The sequence below is a fragment of the Andrographis paniculata genome, unplaced genomic scaffold (genome assembly GCF_009805555.1).
Source record: "Andrographis paniculata isolate CXL003 unplaced genomic scaffold, ASM980555v1 Contig70END, whole genome shotgun sequence".
In the NCBI taxonomy this organism is placed as follows: domain Eukaryota; kingdom Viridiplantae; phylum Streptophyta; class Magnoliopsida; order Lamiales; family Acanthaceae; genus Andrographis; species Andrographis paniculata.
Genome location: NW_026137607.1, coordinates 1,990,816 through 2,010,964, shown reverse-complemented (window position 1 = coordinate 2,010,964; position 20,149 = coordinate 1,990,816). Strand labels below are relative to the sequence as shown.

General features: G+C 38.9%; 1 protein-coding gene across 1 annotated transcript; it reads right to left on the bottom strand.

Moving 5' to 3' along the window:
- Positions 1-388: 388 nt before the first annotated feature.
- LOC127264358 (acetylajmalan esterase-like) lies at positions 389-2,031 on the bottom strand. The gene is made up of 5 exons (XM_051293839.1): positions 1,743-2,031; positions 1,406-1,615; positions 1,217-1,322; positions 754-923; positions 389-603 (listed from the first exon to the last, which is right to left on the bottom strand). The coding sequence occupies exons 1-5, from the start codon at positions 2,029-2,031 to the stop codon at positions 389-391; spliced, it is 990 nt and encodes a 329-aa protein (XP_051149796.1).
- Positions 2,032-20,149: the final 18,118 nt, after the last annotated feature.

The following is a 20,149-nucleotide window of genomic DNA, read 5'->3' as shown; positions in this document are numbered from 1 at the left end:
GAGATGATAAAGTTAGAGAATGTTTATTATTTGTGCTTAATTAAGGTGTTAAGTTATAGAACAAAGTACTTGTGACTGATGTTAATAATAATAATCATAACAGAAGTAAAATTCATTAGTAGCACTACAAATTTATTTCGTAGATGTGCAAGTAGTACGGAGTTTTATTGAGTTTGCAGCAATATAATCCGGAGAGACATACATGATATATATATATATATGTGTGTGTGTGTCTCTAGACTGATCAGCAGCGGCATGCATACAATACAAGCACACTTATTATTCGACTTATAACCATCTATATATATCTTTTAGGACATTGATCAATTAAGCGTAGAGATCAGAAACCCTAATTCAATTTAATTTAATTAATCGATCAAAGCGATCTTCAGCGAGGACACTTGATGTGGAGATCTCTGATAATGGCGATGGCGAGATGACGATAGGCCTCCTGCGTGAGATGTATGCCATCCCAATGAATGTGGTTGTCTGGATTAGGGCAGAGCGGTGCGCTTTTGCTGTTCCCACAAAACAGACGACCTGTGGGATTGAATATGGGGTCTCCTCCGCAGCAAGCTTTCATCAATGTCGTCTTATTGAACCCTATTTAATTTATATACAAACAGACATCCATCAATAAAGACATGGCATGATCATACAAGTAATTAATTAATGATCATTTATATATATATATATACAATAGATCGATATTGAAATGATTTTTACAGGGTGAGGGTACTAGTATGTACATACCAAGCTGAGGTCCATTGTGGAGGAGTGTGTCGAAGTCACGGTACAGATCAACATATTGTATATTGGCTTGAGGAAACTCTTTCCTGAGTTGGACTATATCTCTGAGCAGATGAGCATTTCGAGTGGCGATCAGTTCATTCAAGTTTTTCACACATCCTCGTGCATCATATCTTGTAAAAAGATGTTTGTGAGCATTGGCCCGAACAAATGGAAAGCATCCCAAAGGAAAAAGTCCCGGAATTATAAGTTGGTGCGCACCGGCAAGAATCACCTCCTATATATATATATATATATACATACGTACAGATACAAAAATGAAGAATGTCCTTATTAATTTCAAAGGGGAGATTATTAATTAAGATTGATTCCAAATGAATTCGAACAAGAATTAATGTGATTATTGATATAGAAATTCATTACTCTTGCGGTTTTGATGATGACGTGATTGACCAATGGAGAGAACCTTCTAATCGTATCAATGGGCTTCCCTTCGCCGTAGGGGTATGCAATGTCATTGTAACCGATTTCACCCACAAAAACGAGGCTATTGTGAAGCTTGCGCCGACATTCTGTCCATGCATACATAATGCTTGATGTTTATATATATCTAGTTCAAAAATATGTATAGTCACAACTATATATATATATATACCTCTTGGAGTTACACAAAAGGTTGCGAGATGCCTCTTAAACAGCCGTAATTGAGTTTGAATCGAAGGAATAGGCCTCGTGTAAATGCCATGGGAGGCGTAAAACTTAGGGCCAAGCGCCGTGCTTCCGGCCACAGCAAAATTACTTCCATTCTTAGACGAAGCAGTTCTGTCCATATGAGGGTTCAAGAGGGGAAGCCCGAGAGACATAGCTGTCACACAATTATTCCATTTGGTTAACTAGAACAAATTAACCTATATATCTATTAAATAAATGATCATGTTTAAGCTAAGCTACTAATTAAAAATATGCATACGGAAAGACTTAATTAACAATACCTATATAGTCTATCATAAGCCGACCATCGGACCAGCGACCAGTGGGGTGCCCCGGAAAAGTTTTACCGTAAGGGGAGCGAGTCGCGGGGTTCAGAGGCATTAGTCGCTTCAAATTTCCGGTATCGGAAATGGAGTCTCCGAGCTGATATATCGAGTCTATAGGACATTTTATTCGTCGACTCGGATCGATTCTTCCTTGGACTACATATATGGAGGAATTGCAAACGATGATCGCTAGGAATGCTAAGATGGAAAGTATGTTGTTGCCAAAGCTTGATTCTTGCCCCATTATATTTCTATTCAGGTTTTGTGTTTTTTGGTTGATGAGGTGAAAGATTGATGTTCACCTTTCTTATTTATAGGCAGATATTGAAGATATCATCAATATAATATCGTCCTTGTATAATAATTATTATTGAGTTCGGGTCACGTCGAGTCTTGATCTTAAATGATCGATGCACTAATTACTATACTCTCTAGATGATCTCCTCGTACAATATTAATTTATTCGATCGACACATTGTCAAGACATGAATGAGATTGGGGATTCATTGTAAATCATGAACATGTGATGTGTGTTTTGTTTTACTACCTCGGGATCTTTTCGTATTTTACAATTCTTTTTATTTTAGACTTTAGAATTTTCAACTTTGTAAATACATAACTTTTCATTTTATAAATTATGATTTTGCTTGAATTAACAATATTTAATTTTTGATTGACAAGCATTCTCTTGTTTAAGTGTCTTTATCCATCCGTATATTGACATCAAGTCAAACACACTATACCGACGGAGAGAATGTAATTGAAATTGTTAGAATAAGAAACTTAAATTCTTTAAGAATCCGTGCACATTTATAGCGACATACAAATCGTCTAAATATATTTTCACATAAATGATAGGCATTGTTGGCTTAATTAAACAAGCTTAAGGAAAATTATTTTTTACCCATCACATTAGTTCTCAATCAAATTTGAATCTATGGGTTTTGCATATAATCGACGTAGTGTTAATTAAACCATTGCTTGTGTTGGATGGATTGTAATTTGTATAGCCACACAAATTAACCTCCAAGGGCTACTTCCCTAATCATAAGGTTTTATAGAATGTCCCTCACTCGTACTATTACTTACAATGAACTAATTATGACCTTATTAAGGATTCATTAATCATTAGTAGCTTTTAGATTCCCTTTGTACCCTAATATAATAGAGATCTTTACGGACACGTGCGGTTTAGCAGGAATAGAGTGAGCAATTAGTCAAGATTTCTAACTAAGAACGGATTTATATATTAAAATGTTAGTCCATTATTAATATTAAATTTTTTATTTTAAATTATAGTTTATACTACTTTGTTCGGCTCTAAGAGTCTCATTTATTCTTATTTTTTTTCGTATTGATCTTTGAATATTAATTATTATATAAAAACGTAATACAAATCAAAGATAAATAACAAAAATACTTCTATTAGTGTTTTATAATACTATTACAATGACATTTGTTCAAAAAATTATACAAATATAATGATATTTTTAATGTTAAGTACAATGACGCAAAAGGTAAACAAGACCCTTATAGCCGGACGGAAGGAGCATTTTTTATTCTTTGTAATTATACAATGTAATTTTAATTTTAAAACTAAATTTTAAACTCTGATAATATATATTTTTATCTCTTCTTCTTTACCACGCGACACTTTATCTTTCCAAATTCAATTATCACCTACATGGCTACACCTCTCTCTTTTACGTCCATAGTGCCACACCCACCCACCCAGATCAAGCCCGCCTCCCCCTTTCTCTTTCTCCCTCCCTCAGTCATTTTTCGCTCTTCGAATCTTCAAACACCACCGTGAAGCGCCATGGATCCGTCTTCCATCTTCTTCTCCAAAATTGACCCAGTTAGATTGCCGCCTTCAATCTCTTATCCAGCCGATGCCAATATCGATGATATTATTTTGAAATAACATTTAAGCGTATGTTTATAAGGTCTAAAATTTATTTTTACTCAGGACCAAAAAAGTTCGAGACGACCCCGGGCTATTTTTTAGGACTAAGCGCCAAAATTCCCCCCAAATTTAGTCTTTTTCTACTGCATTCTTTTTTTTTTATTATTTAATTTTTTAAAATTATTTGAATATAGTATTTTATGAGAGAAAAAATTTATACTTTTATGAAGAATGATGATGATTGCTAGTAAATAGACCGAAATTAAACTCTAAAAGAATACATACTTGAGAAATTTCATAACTGATACTATCTCCGTCCGGCTCTAAGGGTTTTATTTACTTTTTGCATGTTGAACTTTGAATATTAATTATTATATCAAAATGTAATACAAATTAAAAAAAAATTAAAAAATACTTTCATTAGTGTCTTATAATACTATTAGAAGGATATTTTTACAAAAAAATTATACAAATATAAAAATATTTTTAATGTTAAGTGCAATGACAAAAAAAGTAAATATGATCCTTAGATACGGAGAAAGAGTACAATATTAATATTAATACACTTGCCTAATTAATGTAGGGTCATTTCCCACGTATTAACGGAATTTATAACACAAACTCTTTGTAAAGATGTGCAACTTTTCAATTTCTTAATAATCAAATTGTTTTTGAATTTAAATAATTAATTAAATTTAAATACTATAATTTTGAATTCAAGAATAGTAAAATTACATTCAAATTAATGTAAAAAATATTGAATTCGGTATAGGAGTATTTGTTTGTTTGTGGTTTGAAATTGATTTGAAATGAGATGTTAGATTTGAGTTTTTGTTTAAATAGTATTTTGATTTGATGTTTTGTAAAGAATTAATAATATATTTTTATTAAAAACTATGCGGAATAAATAATATTTATTTAAGTTTAAAGTAAAAAAAAAAAAAAAAAGGAACTTTTATTACTCAAATTATCGAGTTTGATTTTTTTTTCAAGTTAAATTCAAAACAATTTGATTATTAAGAAATTGAAAAGTTGCACATCTTTACAAAGAGTTTGTGTTATAAATTCCGTTAATACGTGGGAAATGACCCTACATTAATTAGGCAAGTGTATTAATATTAATATTGTACTCTTTCTCCGTATCTAAGGATCATATTTACTTTTTTTTGTCATTGCACTTAACATTAAAAATATTTTTATATTTGTATAATTTTTTTGTAAAAATATCCTTCTAATAGTATTATAAGACACTAATGAAAGTATTTTTTAATTTTTTTTTAATTTGTATTACATTTTGATATAATAATTAATATTCAAAGTTCAACATGCAAAAAGTAAATAAAACCCTTAGAGCCGGACGGAGATAGTATCTGTTATGAAATTTCTCAAGTATGTATTCTTTTAGAGTTTAATTTCGGTCTATTTACTAGCAATCATCATCATTCTTCATAAAAGTATAAATTTTTTCTCTCATAAAATACTATATTCAAATAATTTTAAAAAATTAAATAATAAAAAAAAAAGAATGCAGTAGAAAAAGACTAAATTTGGGGGGAATTTTGGCGCTTAGTCCTAAAAAATAGCCCGGGGTCGTCTCGAACTTTTTTGGTCCTGAGTAAAAATAAATTTTAGACCTTATAAACATACGCTTAAATGTTATTTCAAAATAATATCATCGATATTGGCATCGGCTGGATAAGAGATTGAAGGCGGCAATCTAACTGGGTCAATTTTGGAGAAGAAGATGGAAGACGGATCCATGGCGCTTCACGGTGGTGTTTGAAGATTCGAAGAGCGAAAAATGACTGAGGGAGGGAGAAAGAGAAAGGGGGAGGCGGGCTTGATCTGGGTGGGTGGGTGTGGCACTATGGACGTAAAAGAGAGAGGTGTAGCCATGTAGGTGATAATTGAATTTGGAAAGATAAAGTGTCGCGTGGTAAAGAAGAAGAGATAAAAATATATATTATCAGAGTTTAAAATTTAGTTTTAAAATTAAAATTACATTGTATAATTACAAAGAATAAAAAATGCTCCTTCCGTCCGGCTATAAGGGTCTTGTTTACCTTTTGCGTCATTGTACTTAACATTAAAAATATCATTATATTTGTATAATTTTTTGAACAAATGTCATTGTAATAGTATTATAAAACACTAATAGAAGTATTTTTGTTATTTATCTTTGATTTGTATTACGTTTTTATATAATAATTAATATTCAAAGATCAATACGAAAAAAAATAAGAATAAATGAGACTCTTAGAGCCGAACAAAGTAGTATAAACTATAATTTAAAATAAAAAATTTAATATTAATAATGGACTAACATTTTAATATATAAATCCGTTCTTAGTTAGAAATCTTGACTAATTGCTCACTCTATTCCTGCTAAACCGCACGTGTCCGTAAAGATCTCTATTATATTAGGGTACAAAGGGAATCTAAAAGCTACTAATGATTAATGAATCCTTAATAAGGTCATAATTAGTTCATTGTAAGTAATAGTACGAGTGAGGGACATTCTATAAAACCTTATGATTAGGGAAGTAGCCCTTGGAGGTTAATTTGTGTGGCTATACAAATTACAATCCATCCAACACAAGCAATGGTTTAATTAACACTACGTCGATTATATGCAAAACCCATAGATTCAAATTTGATTGAGAACTAATGTGATGGGTAAAAAATAATTTTCCTTAAGCTTGTTTAATTAAGCCAACAATGCCTATCATTTATGTGAAAATATATTTAGACGATTTGTATGTCGCTATAAATGTGCACGGATTCTTAAAGAATTTAAGTTTCTTATTCTAACAATTTCAATTACATTCTCTCCGTCGGTATAGTGTGTTTGACTTGATGTCAATATACGGATGGATAAAGACACTTAAACAAGAGAATGCTTGTCAATCAAAAATTAAATATTGTTAATTCAAGCAAAATCATAATTTATAAAATGAAAAGTTATGTATTTACAAAGTTGAAAATTCTAAAGTCTAAAATAAAAAGAATTGTAAAATACGAAAAGATCCCGAGGTAGTAAAACAAAACACACATCACATGTTCATGATTTACAATGAATCCCCAATCTCATTCATGTCTTGACAATGTGTCGATCGAATAAATTAATATTGTACGAGGAGATCATCTAGAGAGTATAGTAATTAGTGCATCGATCATTTAAGATCAAGACTCGACGTGACCCGAACTCAATAATAATTATTATACAAGGACGATATTATATTGATGATATCTTCAATATCTGCCTATAAATAAGAAAGGTGAACATCAATCTTTCACCTCATCAACCAAAAAACACAAAACCTGAATAGAAATATAATGGGGCAAGAATCAAGCTTTGGCAACAACATACTTTCCATCTTAGCATTCCTAGCGATCATCGTTTGCAATTCCTCCATATATGTAGTCCAAGGAAGAATCGATCCGAGTCGACGAATAAAATGTCCTATAGACTCGATATATCAGCTCGGAGACTCCATTTCCGATACCGGAAATTTGAAGCGACTAATGCCTCTGAACCCCGCGACTCGCTCCCCTTACGGTAAAACTTTTCCGGGGCACCCCACTGGTCGCTGGTCCGATGGTCGGCTTATGATAGACTATATAGGTATTGTTAATTAAGTCTTTCCGTATGCATATTTTTAATTAGTAGCTTAGCTTAAACATGATCATTTATTTAATAGATATATAGGTTAATTTGTTCTAGTTAACCAAATGGAATAATTGTGTGACAGCTATGTCTCTCGGGCTTCCCCTCTTGAACCCTCATATGGACAGAACTGCTTCGTCTAAGAATGGAAGTAATTTTGCTGTGGCCGGAAGCACGGCGCTTGGCCCTAAGTTTTACGCCTCCCATGGCATTTACACGAGGCCTATTCCTTCGATTCAAACTCAATTACGGCTGTTTAAGAGGCATCTCGCAACCTTTTGTGTAACTCCAAGAGGTATATATATATATATAGTTGTGACTATACATATTTTTGAACTAGATATATATAAACATCAAGCATTATGTATGCATGGACAGAATGTCGGCGCAAGCTTCACAATAGCCTCGTTTTTGTGGGTGAAATCGGTTACAATGACATTGCATACCCCTACGGCGAAGGGAAGCCCATTGATACGATTAGAAGGTTCTCTCCATTGGTCAATCACGTCATCATCAAAACCGCAAGAGTAATGAATTTCTATATCAATAATCACATTAATTCTTGTTCGAATTCATTTGGAATCAATCTTAATTAATAATCTCCCCTTTGAAATTAATAAGGACATTCTTCATTTTTGTATCTGTACGTATGTATATATATATATATATATAGGAGGTGATTCTTGCCGGTGCGCACCAACTTATAATTCCGGGACTTTTTCCTTTGGGATGCTTTCCATTTGTTCGGGCCAATGCTCACAAACATCTTTTTACAAGATATGATGCACGAGGATGTGTGAAAAACTTGAATGAACTGATCGCCACTCGAAATGCTCATCTGCTCAGAGATATAGTCCAACTCAGGAAAGAGTTTCCTCAAGCCAATATACAATATGTTGATCTGTACCGTGACTTCGACACACTCCTCCACAATGGACCTCAGCTTGGTATGTACATACTAGTACCCTCACCCTGTAAAAATCATTTCAATATCGATCTATTGTATATATATATATATAAATGATCATTAATTAATTACTTGTATGATCATGCCATGTCTTTATTGATGGATGTCTGTTTGTATATAAATTAAATAGGGTTCAATAAGACGACATTGATGAAAGCTTGCTGCGGAGGAGACCCCATATTCAATCCCACAGGTCGTCTGTTTTGTGGGAACAGCAAAAGCGCACCGCTCTGCCCTAATCCAGACAACCACATTCATTGGGATGGCATACATCTCACGCAGGAGGCCTATCGTCATCTCGCCATCGCCATTATCAGAGATCTCCACATCAAGTGTCCTCGCTGAAGATCGCTTTGATCGATTAATTAAATTAAATTGAATTAGGGTTTCTGATCTCTACGCTTAATTGATCAATGTCCTAAAAGATATATATAGATGGTTATAAGTCGAATAATAAGTGTGCTTGTATTGTATGCATGCCGCTGCTGATCAGTCTAGAGACACACACACACATATATATATATATATCATGTATGTCTCTCCGGATTATATTGCTGCAAACTCAATAAAACTCCGTACTACTTGCACATCTACGAAATAAATTTGTAGTGCTACTAATGAATTTTACTTCTGTTATGATTATTATTATTAACATCAGTCACAAGTACTTTGTTCTATAACTTAACACCTTAATTAAGCACAAATAATAAACATTCTCTAACTTTATCATCTCAAAATTTGATCAACACATATGTCTCATGTTAAATCAGTTCTCTTTCAGCATATACTAAGACAAAATGATCATTATGCTTTACCAAAAAATTGTATTCTTGCTCGATACAATATTGAACTAAAAAAATTAGATTGAAAAAAAAAAACAAAAAAACGAGTTGCAGTCGTCTCTTCATGAAAATGTGAGGAGCCCACTGGTTGGAGGAAAATGTGAGACAAACAGACTGATCCCAACACCAGAGACTCTTCAACTCACTGAGGAAGAGAGAAGCAGCAGCCGGCCTTGTCGATGTCCACCAACTTCATCGGGGAGCATATCAGAGATGAGTAGCAGTCGTCTCTTCATGACTCAACCCTGTTAGTATCCAAATATGTACGGACATGATTCAATTAGCCCTTTGGAATGAAATGGCTTGGTTGCGGGATGGGGAGGCTAGGAAGACCAAAGCACTAATTTGACTGTCTTCCCCTCAATTGCAATATAGACATGTTTCTATTTGATAACACTAATTTTGGGCATATTTTTCTAATGATTTGTATAAGCACATCTTGCGATTTTTAGACTAAAATTGTCAAAATCTATGCTAAAATGCCGTGGTAATTATGTGTTGTGTCTTTCTTGTGCGAATTAATGTGCCTTGGTATTTTGATGTGTCATATGCGAAAATTGATACAATCAAGCATTTTGGAAAGAAGTAAAATGGCGCGTGCGAAAACAAAAATGCGAGCCAGGTCAATTGATGGTTGGTCGCGATTTGGAAAGAAATTGAGATGTGAAATTGGGCAAGTTCAATTGTCTATTTTTAAAAGAATGCTGAATTGATAAAGATCTAAGTCTCAATTCTTGTCAAAGCCATCTTGGCCGTCGATTAGAAATTAGCACATGCAGGATTGGATGGTTGAGTGTTAATTTGCCAACTGTCAATGACATCGCTACCTTTTAGAAGCTTGGCCGATGCCTAAAAATAGGACTTAACTCAGAGCTCATTTATCAAGATTTCATAATATGAAATTTGTATTTTCTTGGATCTGGAGTGGTTTTTGGATGAAAGCATGAATTGTATTTGTGGGTTTCATTTATCAACAATTTTCCGGTGGACCTGAAGGCTCTCGAAGAAGCAATATACAGAGTTTACGAAGATCCTCTATGGATGTCTGCCAGGCCGCAGTATCAACATCCATTTACGGATCGAGTTGTGGAAGAACACCTGCTGCGGAGATATGTCCGGATCACGGAATTTACTTTTTTCTCAGGATAAGATTTCATATCCACTATTGAACATGTGAGCCGTTTTACGGCTCAGTGTGGCGAGGAATACAATAATAATGATTAGTATAAATTATTGTTTTTTTCGTTGTCACTAAGAGAGCCAATGTTTAGTTGGTACGCCACTCTATGACGCAACTCAGTGCATAATTGTGCGAAGCTAGAACAGCATTTCATGAGCGATTATATAGTCTGCTACCCGAGGTGATGATTACATATTTGACCAACCTATGAAGAAGGTGGATGAGTTAATGGAATAGTTTTGTTGATATATATATTGATATATATTGTATATATTTAGATATATATATCCCTGCCTAATATATATCTTGTATATATATAATATTGTACCTTAATTGTAAAGTGTGAAATATAGTTTATTCCATTAATCCTAATATGGTATTAGAGCTATGATTTTTCCTGATCAAATCGAAACAATCCACGCGTTCCAGATCACCTCTTTCCGACCATCGCCGACCGTCACCACCACCACCACCGTGTTCGCCGCCACGAGACCGGTCGGAATCCGGAGCAGCTCGGCCAACGGCGGCGCGTGAACCTCACACGCGCCCGACGAGATTTTTGGCCGAACGCCTTGCCGGTGCGTGGAGGCGCGTGCGGCGGCCGTTGGTGGCGATCTTTGCGCCGCCGTGTTCGGAATTTAATTTCCTCCACGATGGTATACTCACTTCTTCCGTTTGAGCAGTTTTTGTATCCGTCTGATTTCCCGTGGTTCGGGTTCGATTCGGTTTTGCTTGTGTTTCTGTTGTTTCGGCTTTCGGCTTGAGATTTGAGATATTGTTTACCCTTGAAATTTTTTATGGAAAAGATGGATGTCCATATTCCGATAAATGTTGTCCTGTCCGGAGATAATTACAATTTGTGGGCACAATTGATGAAAAGCTTTCTGATCGGTAGGAAATTATGGCGGATCGTTACAGGGGATATAGTTGCTCCCGTTGCTCTGGTTTCTATAGGAGAAGTTGAGCCTACCGCCAAAATTGTTGAATCTTATATTGAAAAATTGGATGATTGGGACAGTAAGAACCATCAAATTCTCACTTGGTTGCGCAATACTTCCACTCCGGCGATACATGTGCAGCTTGCCCAATTTGAAACTGCCAAGACAGCATGGGATTTCTTGGCAGTCGGCTTTCATGCTACTGGTTTGGCACACTATTATCAGTTATGGAACACTCTCCATGACCTAAAACAGGAACCATGACAATCTATCAACGACTTCCTTGCGCAAGTGCAACCCCTTTGGCATCGGTTGGATCAAACTGAGATCAGTCCTGATCATCTTCGCCTCATTCAGGTCTTGATGGCTTTGCGTCCAGAGTATGAGGCAGTTCGTGCCTCTTTGTTACATCGGCACCCACTTCCTACCTTGGATGCAGCTATTCAGGAGATTCTCTTTGAGGAAACTCATCTCCACCTAGCCAAGGCTCCTCTGCTTGATTATGCTCTTGCGGTCACCGCCCAAGCTCCTACTCAGAGTCGTTCCCATCGCTGCAAACGATGTTAGTCTTCTGATCATGACTTCGGTCATTGCCCCAAGGTGGCGTGTCACTACTGTCATGTTTTAGGCCATACCATACAATATTGCCCTACTAGGCCGTCTCGCTCTGGCAGTAGTAACTACAAGCCTCGGCATATTCGTGGACCTCCTCAGTCTAGTACCTCATTTGTCACAGCATCTGCCACGCCTGCCCCTGCGCCTCCTACGATTCAGGACCAGGAGGCTCTACTTAAACAGGTTCTATATTCCAATACGGCCATGTCTACCACATCAGGTAACTCTCCTTGGTATTTTGATTCTGCCTGCAGTAACCATATGACCTCTGATATACGCCGTATGATCTCTACATCCACTGCACCATCCCTACCTCCTATCCTTACCGCAAATGGTACCCATATGCGCATCACCCATACTGGACATACATCCACCTCATCCTTATCCCTCCCCGACACATATTGTATTCCCCAATTAACCTTAAATCTGATTTTCGTTGGTCAATTGGTTGATCAAGGTCTCACAATGATTTTTTCTTCTACTGGTGTGCAGGTTCAGGATGCGCAAACCGGGCGGACCCTCGGGAGGGGCCGGAAGACGGGCCGCTTATTTGAACTTGAGTCACTCCAGCTCCCTCGTCCCTCTATCTCGGCTGCCACCACCTCTACACCACCTTGCCTTCAGTGGCATCATTGTCTCAGTCATGTGTCCTCCAATAAACTCAGGTCTTTGATTAGTCAAGGTCGTTTGGTTTCTGTCAAGTTTGAGTCTTTTAATTGTGTGGATTGTCCGTTGGGAAAACAACCTACCTTGTCATTTCCTCATAGTACTTCCGTTGCGGATACACCATTTTCATTAGTTCACTCTGATATTTGGGGACCTTCGTCCGCTGTGTCTATGAATGGTTCTCGTTATTTTGTGATTTTTATTGATGACTATTCTCGTTTTACATGGATTTACTTTATGCAGCAGCGTTCTGAACTTCCATCTATTTATATGAACTTTGCTAAAATGATACATACCCAACTTTCCTCCACCATAAAAACTCTCCGCACAGATAATGCTCTTGAGTATACCGATTTTTCCTTCCTTCGTTTCCTATCTGATCAGGGTATTGTTGTCCAACGCTTCTGTCCATAGACCTCTTCAGAAAACGGTCACACCGAATCTAAACACCGTCAAATCCTCGATACAGTCCACACCCTTCTCTTATCTGCCTCTTGTCCGGATCGCTTTTGAAGGGAAGCCGCACTCACTGTTGTCCACACTATAAATTGTGTCCCTTCCTCTGTCAAGGGTAATGTCAGTCCATTTGAAAGACTATTTAATCATGCCCCTGATTATAGTCTTCTCCGCCCTTTCAGTTGTGTCAGTTTTGTCCTCCTCCCTCCCCGTGAGCGCACTAAGTTGGAACCTCGCGCGCGTCTGTGTTGCTTTCTGGGATACGGGTTAGAGCATAAGGGTTATCGTTGTTGGGATCCCATTTCCAATAGGCTACGTATTTCTCGTCATGTCATATTCTGGGAGAATACTAAATTTTCTACCTTGTCCCACTTTCGAGTCTCCTTTGATTGTTCGTCTCCGTTCTTTACCTTGTCCTCTCCACCTCTATTCCCCTCCGATGACACGGCCCCGTCCCCCGCTCCTGACGCTGTCCCAGTTGCGCCTCCTGAACCGAAGCTGATCCCCGAGCCCACTCATACTCTCGCCTACGATACATCACCATCACCAGAGCCTGACACTACTTCGACCTCAGACCCTGATCCTGGCCCTCACCGTTTCACTCGGGTTAGTCACCTTCCTACTCACTTACTTAATTATCACTGTTTCTTTGCCACCTTGTCCCACCATGAGCCCAGGTCCTTTCGTGAGGCGTATGCGGATCCGTTGTGGCGGCAGGCTATGTCTGAGGAGTTGCAGGCTTTGGAGAAAACTCATACGTGGGATATGGTTGATCTTCCCTCTAGCAAGAAACCTATTGGCTGCAAGTGGGTATTCAGGATCAAAACTCACTCTGATGGATCCATCGAGCGCTACAAGGCGCGTTTGGTAGCCAAAGGCTACACCCAGCAGTATGGTATAGACTATGAGGAGACATTTGCCCCGGTTGCTCGTCTCACCTCTATCCGTTGTCTTATCGCTATCGCTGCCGCTCGTCGGTGGTCCTGCACCAGCTTGATGTCAAGAATGCATTCTTGCATGGTGATCTATCCGAGGATATCTATATGTCTCCTCCTACTGGCTTTCCTACATCTTCCAAGATATGTAAACTTCGTCGTGCCCTATATGGTTTGAAACAGGCTCCTCGAGCTTGGTTTTTGAAATTTAGCTCTGCTATAGTCCAGCTTGGCTTTACTTTCTCCGATCATGATTCGGCTCTCTTCCTTCGACGTAGGTCAGCTGGATGACATGATCATTACGAGAGATGATGCATCAGGTATCTCTGAGCTACAGGCTCATCTACACCGCCACTTTGAGATGAAGAGTCTAGGGCCTCTTCGGTACTTCCTAGGACTTGAGATCTCTGACACTTCCGACGGATATTTTCTCTCTCAAGCCAAGTATGCCTCCGACCTCATGTCTGGTGCTGGTCTCACTGACTCCAAGATTGCCCCTACGCCTCTTGATCTTGATTGTCGTCTTACTCCGATGGACGGCGTCCCCCTTGATGATCCTACTCTGTATCGTCAGCTGGCGGGAAGTCTGATCTACTTGACTGTCACTCAACCATATATTGCCTATGCCATCCATATAGTCAGTCAGTTTATGTCTGCTCCTCGGACGACTTATCCAACTGCTGTTCTACGGATTCTCCGGCACATCAAAGGTACCCTCCTTCATGGGCTTCATTATTCAGTTTGTTCTTCCTTACTTTTGACCGGGTATTCTGATGCTGATTGGGCGGGAGATCCCTCTGATTGCCGCTCGACCACCGGGTTTTGCTTCTTCCTTGGCGACTCGATTATTTCGTGGCGCAGCAAGAAACAGACGGTTGTCTCCCGGTCCAGTGCAGAGTCCGAATATAGAGCTCTTGCCGACATCACTGCTGAGCTTCTATGGCTTCGCTGGCTACTGGTTGATCTCGGAGTGCCTCAGTCCTCTGCCACTATTATTCATTGCGACAGTCAGAGCACCGTGAAGATTTCGACGAATGATGTCTTCCATGAGCGTACGAAGCACATTGAGATCGACTGTCACCTTGTACGTCATCACGTTGCTCATGGCAACATCTCCTTGTAAGCTATTCCCTCTGCTGATCAAACTGCCCACGGTTTCACCAAGCCTCATCTTTCTGGCCGTTTTAAGTCATTCTTGAGCAAACTCAAGTTGGGTTCCAACGTTCCACCTTGAGTTTGAGGGGGGATGTTGATATATATATTGATATATATTGTATATTTTTAGATATATATATCCCTGCCTAATATATCTCTTGTATATATATAATATTGTACCTTAATTGTAAAGTGTGAAATATAGTTTATTCCATTAATCCTAACAAGTTCCTCGAGCAATTCTGGAGGGTGGAAAGCATGTGCGAAGTCCGTTTTCTCGAGAATCAAGTGTTGAATATTGCCATTGACGATATGCATCCTACTCTCCGGGAGAAGATTTCTTTGCAAAGTTACCAGGACCTGAGGCAGTTGACATCCAAGGCAGTCAAAGCAAAGAAGATTCTCAAGGATTCCCAGACTGCCCAGAATCAGAGATACCGTGGAGACGCAAATTGTGTGCAAGTTCAAGACTATCCAGATTTGGAAGATGATTTGGAGGAGGCATACCTTGCGGAAATTGTGCAAGGGAAGTAGTATACTTGCTCAGCTCTATGAAAGTCTTGGCAGAAAGAGGCCGATCCTTGGCAGCAGTACTTTTTTGAAATTACTAAGACTAAACAAATCTTTGAATATTTTTTGCGGGATAACCAGATCCGTTTAAAATAAGGACAAGAATTTCCGTCGGATGAAGAATTGAAGGGCAAATCATTTTGCAAGTGGCATAATATTTATGGGCATCAGGTTGGAAACTGTATAGCTTACTGCATTTGAGTACAATGAGCTATCAAGGAAAGACGGTTGAAGCTAACAAACAAGTCAGATATGAAAGTTGATACTGACCCATTCCAAGCTTCGATTAATGTGGTGGAGTACAATTGGATCAGCCACACCTCTACAAGCTAAAAACATGGAGAGCAAAGTGGAAGCCAACAAGACGCAGTGTATTCAAGAGTTTAGGGCATGATGATGGCTCATCTAGGAGAGCATCCACTTCGAACCATAGAATTTTAGTATGGGACAAACTTCACCGCATAATATGGTGGTGGAAGTTACCTTCTATAAGAATAGACGAGTATGTTGGGTCACCTGTGATGATCAAGTGGTGATCAATCTGCAACCTACTAGATGCCCGGAGCAGCTTCCTATGGATAGGTTTTGGGTGATTCAATCAACGGAAAAGCTGGCGGAAGCCCTTGATCAGATTACAAAAATGGTGAATGCAGCCGCCAGCGGTAGACGGAGCCGATAGCCACTCAACAGATGCACATTCAAAATAGAGCAGTATCTATGGACCTTGGTGGAAGTTGTTGCAATCTACTCTAAAAAGAGTTAAGCAACCGCCTGAGAGTCGGGCAGGAATGGCAGCCTAAATGTGTGTTGAAAGAAGGAATCATGCAGGCTGAGGCTAGCGGGAATATCCCAAAAGAGTCCTCCGGCAGTAAGCTATTTAAGGGTCAGGGGGATGATCCGTTGGGCGATGCACTACTGAAGAATGACGATGAGTCCAAAGCTAGCTTTATTTTCATTGTGAAGGACGAGAATTTCATCAGGGCAATGAGATACTGCATGGATAATATGATAGGGATTCTTCCGAATGAAATGAGATGTTACCAATAGCAATGAGTACAACGGATTTTACAATGAGCGCCCACAGAGCCTCCGAAATGGTGGTAGCAGACATTACTGTTAGAGCCAGGAAGGACAGGATGACGTTCTTTGTAATTGAAGGAAAACCAACCTATTTCTCCATCCTAGGATGTGATTGGATACATACCTCACAGTGTGTACCCTCTACTCTTCACCAAAAAGTGATATTCTGGAATGGAAACACAGTGGAAGAGGTTGAAATGGAAGCGGATCCATTGATGGAGGTTCACACTTTGGAAGCAATATATTGTTCTCCAAAGGTGTATCTGTTATCCATGATGACTCAAGGGTGTGAAGAGTGGGAAGAGTTCAAGCTTACCACCCAAGGCTTCGAGGTTCGATTTAAGGTCGACTCAAAGCCAGATTTTATGAAAGAAAATGATAGTTGATGAGCACGAGTTCACCAACAGATGGGAGGACCGGCTGCGAAAGTTCGAGAAGATGGAAGAGTTGGCTTAATTCGCTAGGGGCCAACCGGAACCAAAGAAAATACTGCTCCGTGAGGATAATCCTAATGAGAAGTTGATCCCTTCGATCCGGCGGACAATTCTACCATACAATTATGCCATTTGAGGCCTATGATGCATTGGAAGATGTTAACTTAAGAAACGATAAGGAGCCTCGAGTGACCAAAATCAACACTTTGTTTGCTTAGGAACATAAGGAGCAGATGGTTGAACTAATTCAAGAGTTTCAAGATTTCTTCTCTTGGGAGTATCACCAGATGTCTGGGTTGTCGACTGCATAAATAGCCCTCACGACGGTTTAGCCCAATCCTACTTTCGAGAATCAAATATGAAGTAGAGAAGCTCCTGAAGGCCAATTTATCCTCACTGGTAGGTATCCAGAGTGAATATCAAATATTGTACAAGTGACTAAGGAAAAGGGAGAATTGAGGGTGTGTATAAATTTTAGAAACTTAAATCTGGCCACGCTTAAGGATGAATATGTAATGCTAGCAGAGGTGATGTTGGTACATGCTACCACCGAATACCAAATTTTATCGTTTATGAATAGGTATTTAGGGTAGAACCAGATTTATATTGCTGAAAAAAACACCCATAAGACAGCATTCCATTGTCCGGGAGCTAAAGGCATCTTCGAATGGATCGTGATACCTTTTGGACTCGAGAACGTTGTTGCTAATTATCAGTGAGCAATGAATGCAATTCTTCACGATCTTATCAAGAGCTTCATGGAGGTTTATATAGACAATGTCGTGGTAAAGTCCAGGACCTTTGAGGAGTACCTGACGGATTTGCAAAAGTCTTTCTTGCGGATGCAGTAGCACAAACTAAAAATGAATCCAACCAAATGTGCGTTTGGTGTTGAAACGTGTAACTTTTTGGGATTCTTAGTAAACTAGAAGTGGATTGAGGTGGATGCCAATAGGGTAAAAGCCATCCAGATGGTCGGTCCAAGCCGGAAAATTAAAAAGTTATAAAGCCTTATGGGAAAAATCAAATTTCTACGGAGGTTCATTGCTAATGTAACCGGGAATATGAAGGCATTTTTTATACAATAGCGGAAGGAGGATCTTGAGAAGTGGTGTAAGAAAAAGTTTCAAGAGACATTGCAAGCGGATCAACAGCACTAGCGGAGGACGCGGCCAGAGTAAGAGAAGTCGAAGAGACCTCTACGACCTCCGTTGCTGAAGGATCAGGAAGGAATATAGCAGGAAGATCAGCAGTAGGGTTATTCAGAATAACGGACTACAACTTACTCAGAATGGAAGCGATCAAATTGGTATAATCAACAGCTGGATCAATGGAAAGGGCCTACCTTGCAGGAGGGTTCAGCCGCATCAGCAATTTATAGCAGTATCCAGATGACGGCTATTTTGTCCCAAGCCTCCTACAGTTCTTCAAGTCCACGAGCTGCCTTTTTTAAGTTCTTCTCAAAAGGACTTTTTTTTTATGGCGTAGCTTGGAGAGAGAAAGTCTTGCTTCCTAAAACTTTCGAATAAATTCACGTGAAGGTTGGTTCTGTCAGCGACACTTTTGTCTATTTAGGCAATACAGATTGAAAGTTCTTTCAGTCTTTGTTGCATCATCTCCACTTCACTTCGAAGGAACTCTTGCTCCGGTTTAAGAGCTTTGACTTCTGATTTATCTTCTTAAAATTTCTGGCGCTCTTAGGTAAAGACGGAGATGTACATGCTTTTTTGTTCTTCTATGGTAGAGAGGCGATTTATCTTTCATTGAGTATCATCCCGGAGAATGCAGAGGAGCTTGGACTTGTCCATCACGTCCCATACTTGGTCTACGAGGCCTTGCAAAATGGAAAGACACTTTAGATCTCTAGTTTTGAGCTTTTCAATAATGCGGAGCAAGGACATCTGAATGAACTCAAAGGTTTGCGGACTGAAGGGCAGACCAACCATGAGGGTGTCAAGAGGGCTTTCAGTACCGAACAGTTCTTCCAATTATTCAACAACTGGTGAAGGAGCGAACATAGAATATAAATACTTCTATGTCCGCTAATGAGTGGAAGGCTGCAGAGCAGTGGCTACAGATTCAGACTAAGACTCCGGGATAGAATGAGGATAAGTTGCTTTGGAGCCTTTTGTGTTTGGATTTTTTGGGGGCATCTGAGGAAACAATGTGAGAAGATTTTCCTTTATAAAAAACTTCTAATGATAAAGGGAAATAAGGTGATACATGGCAAGGAAGAGAAGCTTCTGCGGTTTTAGGGGAAGTAGTTGTACGAGAAATAGCATCAGGGGTAGTCAGTCATATAGAAAAATGGCAGTTTATGGATGTAGAGGCCGAGCTGGTGGCTGACTTTTTAGGAGCTACAAATTCATTAAAGAAAAACGCCATCCTGTCCGCTCAAGAAATATTAAAATCAAGATAAGGGCTACTTGGAGCAGGATTGGAACTCGTCACTACGATGTGTTAGTATCCAAGGCAGGGGTGGCCTCATCATTCTAGGGCTCATCCACCAATTTCACCAAATAAGCGGTTGATTTCTATAGTAGCAGACATATACTAATGTCTTCCCACCATTCTTCGAAGGCTGGCGTGACAATAGGTTGGAGTTGGTGGGTACAGTGCCAGGGATTCCATTTTCAAGGATATAGGAATGCCACCGTGGTAGGTCAACAGAAGAAATATCAGTGTGGACTTCGGCTACTAATGGAAGTAGATAGCCAGTGGCCGGAACATCTTAGTTGATACTGAATTTCCGAGCTAGAAATTGAGGCTGATAGGGCTCCGTGCAAAAATAATTATATCACGATATGGAAGAGCAACCAATAATTAAATACCATGCTGCAAAACACTTGTTCCAGCAGACACTAGAGTGGGGGTTTGGGTCGGACTGCTGTTCCTCAATCGGAGAAACCGAAAGCGACCGCATCCACTCTCCGATAAAGGGAATATGAACT

What these genes read in the sequence shown, in the direction of transcription:
- LOC127264358 (XM_051293839.1), bottom strand. Translation starts at nt 2,031, where the DNA reads ATGGGGCAAGAATCAAGCTTTGGCAACAACATACTTTCCATCTTAGCA. An exon ending in GCTTATGATAGACTATATAG is followed by an intron (nt 1,616 to 1,742) that starts GTATTGTTAATT and finishes ATTGTGTGACAG; the next exon opens with CTATGTCTCTCGGGCTTCCC. An exon ending in CCCATTGATACGATTAGAAG is followed by an intron (nt 924 to 1,216) that starts GTTCTCTCCATT and finishes TCTTTTTACAAG; the next exon opens with ATATGATGCACGAGGATGTG.